Below are 11,928 nucleotides of genomic sequence, written 5' to 3'. Positions count from 1 at the left end.
ACACACACACACACACACACACACACACACATAAACAAACACACAGAAAACCCACCATATAGCCGGCCTCATTAAGAGGTTAAGACTACTGTGAGGAAGGTGAAGCGAGTGAATGAAAGAGAAAAACAGAGACGATCTTCAACAAGTGGTGGAGTTCAAAGAACAAGAGTTTCCTGCAGCTGTTTTGGAGAGAGAGGGTAAGAGAGAGAGAGAGAGAGAGAGAGAGAGAGAGAGAGAGAGAGAGAGAGAGAGAGAGAGAGAGAGAGAGAGAGAGAGAGGGGGGGGGGGGGGGGGGGGGGGGGGGGGGGGGGTTGTGAGGAAGAAGAAGGAGGGAAGAAAAAAAAAAGAAGCCAACTCATCTGACACAAACAGTGGGCCAAAGAAAAGGGAAGAGCAGGAGCAGCACTGTCCAGAACGAGTGGAAAATCAAAGTGGGAGAGGACGAGGAGAAGTGTAAAGAAGACGAGACGGAGAGAGAGAAGGAGCCTCGGAGTCTGCACAAAGATTGAACTGGAAAAAAGTTTGAAGCTGCCCAACAAAAGAAGAAAGGGGGGTTTGAAGCAGAGAGGGCCCCAACATTTACAGAGGTAAGCAACTGGGAGCGGCTTGTTAGCCTTCCATGGCTGTAGCTGCATTTCAGAGAGATCTAATGGAGGGATTGAGCTCCTATTTCTGCCCTGTGAGTTCATTTGTTACTATATATTTCCTCTATGCAATGTGTGTGTGCGGTGAGTTATGTGTGACAGATGAAACGGGGACGGGGGGAGGAGTGAGTGTGTGTGCCAGACTGGGTGCAGGATTCAGGGGTTGGTTGGAAACTCCAGATGGGATCTTATAAGCGCGAATGACCTTCCGTTTCAGTCAGTTGTTGTGCAGATTTTACATGAAAAGTTAGAGTTTTAGATCCTGGGAGGACTGGGTCGCTACAGGACTTTGGAAAACTGGGGGAACAAATTTCCTGTCTGACCTGCCAAGAGATTATAAAAAGTCTGGAGGACCCATGGTGGAATTAGATCTGTGCTGGTAGGTGGTAAGTTATACAGTATACTCGGTGCATAACTTATAGTGAAATGTATGCAAATGTAAGTACGTGATTCTACAACGAGCTTCTAACTTTTGTAGCTCAATGAAAGTCACAATGTTACGAATATTCCTCACGACACAGAGAGCCAATCAGAAGTTCCAGTCAGGCTTTTCTAACTTAAATGTGTTTCGTTTGTATTATTGTTATTTTTAATTTATTTACATATTCAGGATACAGAGGCCCACCCCAGCCTTTTGGAGGATGTTTGAATTGATCATAAAGTCTATGAAATGATATTTGAAAGGCCTATGGTGCACAGCACGCTTTCTCTTTTACATAGACAGATCATAATGCTTATGAAGGGTATAAAATCACATTTGAGAGGCAAGTAGATTACAGCTAAGTGACTTGCTGGTGTACTAAGAGGGTAAATCTCATATACAGTTGGGATTAAATTCCCCCAGGCACTTTGCTTGTGTCATGAGATCGGAGACTACTTAGTAAAACTTGCAGGAATGCACCAAATGATTTGATATTAGGGAAGGCACAGCAGAGCTCCCCCACCCCCACTTTCCTCTGGAAACTCAGACACAGTACCCCGAGGAGACCACGGCAGCCAGGGGACAGGAAGTCCAGGTCAAGGGTTAAAAGTGAGGCGATTCATTATTTTTTCTGACCTCCGGCAGAACACAGGGTTGTGTTCTCTATCACAACCTCAGCGGCTGAGTAACACAACAGTAAGCTGAGGAAGAGCGAGGCAGGGAGAGGCATGGCATTATGCTCCTACTGGAGCATGTGATGCCCCGTGAACAGCAGGATGTGGAGGGAAATCATTGAATCTAATTGTGCCAGAGCCATGGAGAGATGGCTGCAGGGAGGAAAAACAGGCATGAAGGCTGTGGGTGGGTGGAGTTCTGCTCCGTTTGAAACACCAGAAGGCAAAACTGCTACGTGCTTAAATATTTAACTGGAAAAGTTTCAGTTTTGGAAGTGGAACCAGACGAGCATAAAGTCATTCAAATATCTCAAGTACTTCATGTCGATCACTTCCTTTTGAGACAGACAGAACTTTGTACTTGTTTCTTTCCTAAATGAGTGTGAATGATAGGATGTGATGACCTTTACCCCCTATTGATCTTAGAATCATGTTTCAAAGTTGGATTGCTGGGAGAAGACACTCCTTGCTCACTGCTGTTGTTACGGTATGCCTTGATTTACTGTACACATCAACTTCCAACAGCAGCTACAAGTCTTTAACGGGTCTAGAGAGCCTCCATTATATGAGCGGCCATTTATCTGAGGGGATATCAGATGCTCTCCGATCACAGACACTCAAGTAGACATACTGCACAATAAAACAGTGATTCCCAACCAGTGGTACTTGTACCCCAGGAGATACTTCTGCAGTTGTACCCCATACATGCGATTCATTTTTCATCAGTAATCAAATGTCCACTATAAAAGTAATTCATATTTGTGACTCTAATTTGTCAAAGTGGGGTAAGTGAGTTCATCTGTCAGTGGGGCATCTCTCACAAGGAAAGGATGCGAGGACGTGGTTTCCTAATGGATATGTGGTTCTCCACTGACTCCCATGTGGAGGGATTTGTGATGTTGGTTTTGAACTGAATTATGAAACATAATCACATTTATCATGTGAGAACACAGTCTATAATAATAAGACTCACATACTGTACATTCACTAACTGGGATAGTTTCTGCTGAACTGAAATACAGCTTCATGGTCGAGATTGTCACTCAAGGAAGGCTCATTTTATAATACATATATCATATTTTTGATTTAAATAACATTTCATAGTTGATACAAAGCCCCAAAGACTTCATTAGCAACACATGAAAGCTGATTACAGAAAGGTCAGTGTGCAGATTAAAAAGAAGAGCGATACCATACTCTGAAGTAATCACATGCTCTTTACTCTCTCAGAGAACAGGATGTCGACGCCACCATCAGACAACAGCAGTGAAGATGCCAGCAATCGCAGCTTCTGGATGGTAAGACTGTGTGTGTTTTGTGCGTGACTCTGTCTTTGTCTGTTTGTCTTCAGGGACAAGAAAGACTTCCCCCTGGTCTCTTAGGTCTCGGTGACCTTCCTTTTCTAACCAGACGGAACAGTTTTGTCGTTGGGGCTGCGTATCAGTGTGAACAAGGCTGTGCTTTTATTTGTAAATGTGAATAGTAACCTTTGTACACTCTGAATTGACGTGCTTGGGTTAACTGTGTTCCAGGGAGGTTTTGTGATAGTGCGCAGCTCATTAGGTATTTGATTGTCTGTGTTTCTCGACAAAGTAGACCGTAAAGCACGGGGCTCATGTCTCTGGGGATCCAGGACACGATTTTTCCATTTTCCTTTCTCTCTGTAACATCATTGTTCTGCTATAGCACTGCTGCATGATGTTTTTATTTGTGGGTTCTTCTGCTAGATGAGGTGTTCAGCTCCTATGAGATCTTTTCGCTTCTTTTCTGATATTACATTCATTTGTCCAAAGTGACTTAAAGCGAACGTTAGACAGTGACTTCCTGAAGTCTTGTGAGTTTAAGGTGTGCTGGGAGGTGGATTTTGTTACCTTCAGATAGAGCCAGCTGTTCCAGCTGTTTTTAGTCTGTGCTAAGCTAACTGCCCGCAGCTTCATATTTACGACACAGACATGGGAGTAGTATTGATCTTCTCATCTAACTCTCGCAGGAAATAAGCTTATTTCCCAAACTGTCAAACTAATTCCTTTAAAAATAAAATCTCAATCATCTTGCATAAAATTGCAGTAAGTGGTGAACTTTACTTACAGAACATAATGTAAAACCCGAACCAAGTTTAGACCCTGGGTGCAGTATCTTATTGACAGGATATTGCTCATCATGTTTCATTCACAGTTCTCAGCTAGACATAATAAAGAAAAGGATGAAAATGAATCAGTTTAAAAGAAATAAGTGAGCTAGTAAATAAAAAGTGCATGCATACATCATGTTTTACAAAGAAACAATACATTTCACAGCTTTGGATCTACAGCACACTGGACCATTTCATTGAGAACTATTCCCATGATAACACATGATGAATTACACTCACAGTTAAACGGAACTTGTTTATACTTCTATTTCAGCATAAGTCTTGAGAAATATCTGTAACCTTTTATGCAAATTGCTCAAATCTTCTTTACTCCAATTCAGCACCAGTAACAAACATCAAACTCTCTTTCTGTATATGAACGGCTTTGCACTCTGTTTACGAGACTCAGTTCTGCTTTGCCACCATGTTTTTAAAGCTGTAAACACTTCCAACATTCAAAGTGCCCGACTCTAATTTGAGTGTGCTGCCGCTTTAACACCGGCTTTGTCTCCCGTTGGCCCTCGATGTGCTTCCCCACTTTCATCTCTTCCCTCCTGTAATTTTGGCAGCCTCCTGTTGTGTTGGACGTGTTTCCAGGCCAGTTCGTCTGTGTCATCCTGCCGACATGCTCGAGGGCTGTCTGTCATTATACGGCAGACCTAGGCTCTTTTGTTTTGGATTTGCAAAGTCACCACCACTTTAACATATTGGCAATTATCGTGCATTCTGTAGAAGTGTACTAATAGATACATGCAGCTGTGACAAGTTTACTGCAGCTTGGTAACTGCTAACATTACTTCTGCTAGTGGTCCTTTATAGTCGGGATATATATCCATACGTATATACTGTATGTATACATGAAATGTGATTTTTTTTCAAGGGAACCCTGTGGCCACTTTCTTCGATACTGCGTTTTATTGCTCCAGATTCTCCAGTCGCCGATTTGCATCTGCCTCAGAGATTGGCCAACTGGGTCTCTGCAGCGTTGCCGTTGGCCTCACACTGGATTCCTCAGCTGTTTCTGTTTAATTCTCAGATGAGTGAGGAGAATCAGTGCAAACCACGACGGGCAGAAAGAACGAAAGAAGAAAAAGAGAGAGAAACAGCAGGCCACTAATAGGAAGTACTCCGATTGATTCTGATTAGAGCAAAAGGAAACTAGTGTTTCATTCAAAGCATCAAGTCTTCATGTCTATTGCAATTGTTTTTGTGAAGAGTGAAATATCAACTTTCAGAGATTTTGCCAAATAAAATTAAAAATAGAATAAAGAGCATTGTGGCTGACAGTATCAAGAGGCATGAACAAACTGTGCTCTGAGTACCATGTGAAACCTTTTTAGTGTATATGAACAGTATGCGGACAGTGTTAGCATCAATGATAAGACAGAGATACCCTGTTCATCAGCCGAGAGACACTTCTGCTCACTTTTGTCTCTGTCTTACTTATACATGTTCATTTGATGGTATTTGCAATAAGCGCATTGCCTCAGATGATCTAACGCAACATGGCAACATATATGGTGTCCAGAAACTTTCAAGCAGCTTTCTAAAAGCGTCAGTGATGAACAGATAGAGTCCGACAGAGAGTGAAAAAGAGAGTAGGAGTGAGTGCTGAGCTCACGGCGGCTGCCAGGAAAATTGCAGAGAGATTTCCAAATACCACATCCACAAACAACACATTTGCTCCAGATATGTTATTATAGTAAGGGCCTTGCATCTGCTGCTCTCTTGTCCTCCCTCTCCGTCTAGCTTTTTTATGGCCAGGCCTCGTCCTTGCGCCCGCTGACCAAACCCTGCGCTGCATTAGATTTGACCACAGGAAACCTAATGCCTGTTAAGTGTCACTTGTGGCATGTGAGGCTTGACCTTGGACAGCTGCAGCAGTGTCACAGCTGTGAAAGGAGATGCGCATGCAAGCTAGACCTTGTTATGACTGACTGACAAGACAATGTGAGACGGATCAATATTGACTGTTCAATGTTGAGCTGGTGTAGCTAATTAATAATGGCTACATACCACTTAGCTGTGCTGTTTCAAATATTTGTGCAAGCTGGTTAACTGGCACAGAGACTGGGAGACCTAAGTGGAACAGAGCAATGATTAAAGGGAGAGACATTTCAGCAAATACGCTTCTTCCCTTTACTGCCGAGTGTCAGATGAGAAGATCGATATCATTCTCACGTCTGAACAGTAAATAAGTAGCCGGAGCCAGCGGCCTGTCAGGAGAGTGGTATCAATCTTCTCATTTAACTCTTGGCAAGAGTGTAAGTGTTTCTTCCTAAAATGTTGAACTATTCCTTTTAATGTATTTAAAAACACAGAAGCACAGCACAGGTGCTACATAAATAAAGTTGAATTACTGAGAGAGCAGGAGTGCTGCTATTAGCCGATCAGTAGTAATAAAAAGACTACTGCAGCTAATAATAGCAGTACAGGTTGTAATGCGTGTAGCAGTAGTGGCAGTTGTAGATGTAGTAGCAGTAGATGTAGTAATAGTTTTAATATATGAATAAAACTATCATTAATAGAAGTAACAGTCATGGTATTAGCAACGTTAATGTTGACACTCAGTAGCAGTAGAATTAATAGTGGTAGTAAGAGTGTAAGAGTCGTGCTGACTTGAATCGTTTTAGTGTTGGGTTTACATTTCTAAATCACTTTTTCTAAATCCGTTTATTGTCGACATGCTGTTGCCACTCTGCTAGGATTAAACTGAGCAGATGAAAATGTTTGTATTAACTGGCATTGAAATGGTGAAGATAAAAAGGAAATAAGCTAAAAGGCTGTAGTCAATACTGGAAAAAATATCGACCATTTTTGGCTTCTTTTAACCCCAAAACATGATTATGTTATTGGGTATTAATATCAGGGTTTAAAACGCTGAGTCCATTAATCCTCTTGTTTATTTTGTGTGAACAGTAGATCTTCCTCTCTCTTTGTGTCCTGGCAGCCTGGGAACTATCAGCCCACTGTGAAGCGAACAGAAGATGCCTTCCAGGCCTGCAATGACATAGTGGCGTGTTTCCAAGAGAGAGCTCGTGTGGAGAGGCAGTACGCCCAGCAGCTCAGTGAGTGGAGCAACAAGTGGAAGCCAGTAGTGGACTCCAGTAAGTACTGCTATTTCTGTCTGCAGCATGTTACTACTACTACTACTACTACTACTACTACTACTACTGTGATCATAAAATCTCCTTTTTGTGATAAGAGATGGTAATATATATTCTTGTTTCTATTATACAGTATGTTTCATGTAAAGAGTGGCTGGTCATTACAATTGTTTCTAAAGCACAAAGAACATTTTAGGAATTTGTGTTTCCCTGGTGTTGGTTGTCTTCCCTCAGGTCCTCTATACGGATCTCTTCTGAAGGCTTGGCAGTGTTTTCTGTCCTCTGCTGACCGGCTGGCCTCCTTACACGCCTCCATCTGTCGCTCCCTGGTGTCGGAGGATGGAGACAGGGTCAGGACCTGGCAGAAGGACACCTTCCACAAGAAGTTGTTTGGAGGCTTCAAGGAGTCCCAGGACATTGAGACGGGCTTTACACGTGCTCAGAAGCCATGGGCCAAACGACTTAAAAAGGTCTGCATTTTTCAGATTTTTTCACAAATGGATGCTCATTAAGTAAAAGGCCTCAATTCAAGGTTTATATTTGGACCACCGAGACCTAATGCACCACAATTTTACTCTGGGAATGAGCTACAGTCTTTCAAAGCCAGGTGCATCTTAGTTTTCCAAAGTATACTCACAGGTTGAATTGCTCTTGAATGTCATGAAAAGTCCATGTCGACAGACACATTTCCTTCGTGAACAATTTGTCTTGCATTTTCAGATAATACGTTAATAATACGTCAGATAATACGTTATGTTCCGGTTCCTCCACAGTTGGATAAAGCCAGGAGGGCGTACCACAAAGTGAGCCGTAAGGAGCAGGCAGCCAGGGACCGAGAGGTACACAGTCAGGGAAACCCGGACGTCGCCATCGACAAACAGAAGAAGATCCAAGAGGAGAGAGAGCTGGCTCAACAGGAGGCTGAGAAGGTAAGCAACATGTTTCATCTCGTTCTTATTTTCATTAAGTTTGGATGGTTTTTGACTGGGTCTGTCGATCGGAATCCATCTGTTCCGGATTATCGACTGAATTCTGTCAATGATTATAGGCACTCGGTGGAGTCTTTGACCACTAGTTGTGCTGTAGAGCAGTGTATTTATGAGTTGGTGCCCAAGGTGTTGTATCTCGTGCACACACACAAGCTTGCGATGATGCAGCAGACTTTCCCGCAGTCTGTTTCAGGCTATTTTCAACTCAAACGGCAAAAAAAATGCTGCTGCGAGTCACTGGTCGTAATGCATTACTTACTCTGCCCAACTGCAAAAATGTCCATCAAAATGAAATAAGAAAAAGAAAAATGCCCACCATTCAACTTGTACAATGGTACAAGGGCTAGCTCACAGATCGACAGTCGATGGCGCCAAGAAACCTTGAAGTGCCAACAAAAGGCAGGAAAGAACAAGAAGAGTTTTGTTCAACATTTTATGTTTTTACATTTAGTTGTCAATCTAGTTTTAATTTAACCTTTGTCTAGGGAGTTAGGGTTGGGGTGAGGATAGGGTAACTTATACCTTTGTGTGAGTGTCTATGAATATGTAAATCCAATGACACCCCTGAGCAGTGTGTGAAAGCGTGTCTAAATGTTCAGGTCCGTGCCCGCTATGAAAAAGTCCTTGAGGAGGTGAACCGCTACGCTCCACGCTACATGGAAGAGATGGAGTCCATCTTTGACCAATCGCAGGACGAGGAGCGAAAGAGGATTGTCTTCCTCAAACAGGCCTTTCTCTCCATCCACAAACACCTGGACATTACCAACAATGAGAGGTGAACAACTACGTTTTGCTCGTCTTTAGAGCTAAGTATGTAAAAATCAATAATTTGACTTAATTTAGCCCTTATCAAAAGCTGTTCAGCAACATTATGGCATGGCTCAGTGACTCACTTCTAATCTATTAAAGGAAATAATAACAATAAAAGCAATTTAATTACTTTATAAAATCTGCAGGGGCCACACGGGGATGTACGTAGATGATAGAAATGATATACTCTATTAATCTGCTTAATTTGTAGGTAACACTTTACTTAAAATGGATGTGGATGACAGTGCAAGTAGAGGCTTAAATTAACTTTAGTTACAGTTTAAGCATCAGAGGAACATACGCAGGTTAAATTAAAATGAATACCACCATCCTCTTATATTCCTGTACGTTATGATTATAATTGTAAAATAATTCAAATGTCAGTTGATTTGTCAGCAGTGATAACAGTTGAAATGTCAGTTGAACTATTTGAACTATGTGAAGTATATGGATAACAGCTCTGTATTGTATAAATCAAGTTCTGCATTGTGTGCTTCAGATTAAGTATTTGTCAATCTCATTTTGGATTCTCTTATTTACTCTCGACCACTTATTCAGTGTGAGGGTTGTGTACAATGAGCTCCACAACACATTGATGACCATCGATGAGCATGAGGACCTTCGCTGGTGGAAAAACACCAACGGGCCCGGCATGCCCACCGACTGGCCTCACTTCCAGGTATTTCAGTAGTTGTCCCTCTCCAACCAACTTTATTACTAAAATGGTTGGTTCGATGTGAAGTTCAATTCTCAGTTTTTAGGTCTGAAGTTAAATGTTTGGTAATTATTTTTTTCAAACATATTTTAAGGAATGGATGCCCGAGAAGAAAAACAAAAAAGGGAAAAAAGAAGTCGAAAAGAAAGGAACAATAGAGAGGAGGTGAGTATTTATTATTTATTTAAAGAGATTGTTCTATAAAGGTTGCTGTAGCTGATCAGACATCCATCTGCCTCTCTCTCTTCTGTTTACCTTTCCGTCCCTTTCTTTTCCTCTAGTGTGATTATTGGAGGAGTGAGAGTAAGAGCTATGTATGACTATGTTGGCCAGGAGACAGATGAGCTGTCTTTTAAAGCAGGTAAATACACACGTACAATCCTACAGAACTTACCATACTGCACTCGTTAAAAGCAATCTGAAGATGTCAACTTTAGCACTGGGAAACTGAAATGGTCCTTTTAAAAAAAACTACAACTATTAATCGATTAATTGATAAAAAATATTGCTGGTTGCAATCCTAATTTTTTATTTCTGTCGCCCTTCAGGTGAGGAGTTTTTGAAGATAGAGGATGAGGATGATCAGGGCTGGTGTCGGGGGATGAAGGACGACGGGTGTGAGGGGCTTTACCCAGCCAACTATGTCGAGGTGGTGTAGTTTAGACTGAAAATGATAATTCTTTCTACACCACATGGTTAGTTTCACTGTGGAAATCACAACCTGGTTTAACGTCTAAATGTCGGAAACATCAAATCAATGCTGTAAAGAGAAACACCAAGTAGCTCTTAGCCAAAGATCTGGTCTACGATGAGAGTATGATCACACTTAAAGAGGACATTTTAGCAAACAGATATTTTGAAAAAACTATCCAGGTTGTGTGATCTCTCGAAGGATTTTAAGAAATGTTTTAATATATACAGTATGCGTAGACCACTTGTACTAAAGCCATATAATAAACAATGCTTTAATGTTAAAAAGTGCTCTTAAGGTATATAACTAGCCATTTGGTGCTGAAATTGCATTACGGGACTGCTTTTCCTTGAGCTGTTTTTATTTCTTTACACCTCAACACATTGCTATTAAAATGCTCACAAAGCCTCTCATATGAAGAAAGTAACTCGAATACTGTGATTCTAAATAATCGAAAGCAGCAAAGCACAAGTGGAGTTAGCTTGATAGAAGTAGATAACCACAAGACCTGTATTTCTCTTCTGTTTTATAAAGGAACAGTTTGACATTTTTAGGAATATGGTTTGCTATCAAATAAAAAACAATGAGATGGGAAGATTGATTTTAGTTTCATCTCTGTGTCAGGTACAGGGGAACTGCCTATTTGAAAAGTTTGACATGTGAAGCTATATAGCTCTATAAGCAACCTGTTCTTACTCCCAACTCGTCAAACACTTGACGTCTGATAAAAGGCCGCCTTTATCGTCTGTATGACCCCAATGTTAACCCATCCTCTTCATTGTTAGATGCTCTGAGCAGCTTACGTGGTGCGAAGCGTGAGAAAGTCCGTGAAGGGCGGGAGTAGAGGTTGGACAGGTCAAAGAAACACATGACTTTCACCCAGCGGACCGTTCTTTGTTCCCCTTGTGAAACGTATATTGACACGCTGTCCCTGACACATCCAAAACTTATGCTAGAGGGTAGCGAGAGTGTCATAGTTTAAAGCGTAGGGCCACTGACCAAGCGACGAGTTGGGAAGGAGAATATGTTGTTTTTGGTTCAGTCTCACCTCTCTTATTGGTGTCATTTTTAACCCCAGCAGGCAGCTGTTTTCAGCAGCATAAATAAGACAGCTTTGGAGTTCTGCGTACTTTGGGGTGGATAAGGCTCAGAAGGAAGAGTGGATTGTCAATTACTTGCAGAGTTGGTGGTTCAATCCAACACTGAATCTCAAAATTGCTCGTGATAGTCAGATCACTGCCTTGCATGGACTCTCCACCACCATAAAGCTGTGTGAATGAGGGGCAAACTATAAAGCAATCTGCCAGCTACAGTAGAAAAGTGCTATATAAGTGGCAAGGCAAGGAGTTTCTTCCCGTTTCCAGTCTTTGTACTGAGCCAGGTCATATTATCTATGAACATCTTAAGGCCATACTTATCTTAATTTGAGGATCATCTAAGCATTGAGATGTTTCTGACAAACAGGGCCCAGGTCTGATCATGTCCCAGACATAAAGCTATCTCTGCACAGAAGGCTAAGAGATTAAACTGATATTGCTCTTCTTCATCACCATCTCAGTTTGACGCCAAACATTCATATTTCTTAACATGTCAGACTGTTCCTTTTAAATAAGTATTGGGGAACAAATAGTTTTCCTGTCCGTCTGTTGATACTGTAGTATGTGTGACGCTTATCGTGGAGGGCATCTTTACCAAAGTAAAGACACTGCTGCGTTTGCCTTCCCCTTGTCCTTTGCCTTCTTCAGT

The 11,928-nt window shown here is 41.7% G+C and overlaps 1 protein-coding gene across 7 annotated transcripts; it reads left to right on the top strand.

Moving 5' to 3' along the window:
- Positions 1 to 358: 358 nt before the first annotated feature.
- LOC116391594 (protein kinase C and casein kinase substrate in neurons protein 2) lies at positions 359 to 11,922 on the top strand. Of its 7 annotated transcripts, none has more exons than XM_031862342.1 (10): positions 359 to 587; positions 2,970 to 3,037; positions 6,821 to 6,977; positions 7,212 to 7,447; positions 7,751 to 7,906; positions 8,566 to 8,741; positions 9,335 to 9,455; positions 9,586 to 9,656; positions 9,773 to 9,852; positions 10,040 to 11,922. In XM_031862342.1, exons 2-10 carry the CDS (start codon positions 2,978 to 2,980, stop codon positions 10,147 to 10,149), a joined length of 1,167 nt encoding a protein of 388 aa, XP_031718202.1. In that variant the 5' UTR covers positions 359 to 587; positions 2,970 to 2,977; the 3' UTR covers positions 10,150 to 11,922. The 7 variants fall into 7 exon arrangements, with proteins under 7 accessions (XP_031718202.1, XP_031718206.1, XP_031718200.1 ...); XM_031862346.1 differs by having other exon boundaries at positions 6,790 to 6,977; XM_031862340.1 differs by having other exon boundaries at positions 359 to 679; positions 6,790 to 6,977.
- Positions 11,923 to 11,928: the final 6 nt, after the last annotated feature.

Source organism: Anarrhichthys ocellatus, unplaced genomic scaffold (assembly GCF_004355925.1).
Source record: "Anarrhichthys ocellatus isolate YVR2014 unplaced genomic scaffold, GSC_Weel_1.0 scaffold26, whole genome shotgun sequence".
NCBI classification, from domain to species: Eukaryota; Metazoa; Chordata; class Actinopteri; order Perciformes; family Anarhichadidae; genus Anarrhichthys; species Anarrhichthys ocellatus.
The sequence above is the reverse complement of the archived record's forward strand: the minus strand, read 5'-3'. Positions and strand labels throughout refer to the sequence as shown.

Excerpts from the sequence above, each read along its gene's own strand:
- LOC116391594 (XM_031862340.1), top strand. The coding sequence starts at position 620 with ATGGCTGTAGCTGCATTTCAGAGAGATCTAATGGAGGGATTGAGCTCC. Across the intron at positions 9,456-9,585 it reads CCGACTGGCCTCACTTCCAG|GAATGGATGCCCGAGAAGAA; the intron begins GTATTTCAGTAG and ends ACATATTTTAAG. Across the intron at positions 9,657-9,772 it reads AAAGGAACAATAGAGAGGAG|TGTGATTATTGGAGGAGTGA; the intron begins GTGAGTATTTAT and ends CTTTTCCTCTAG.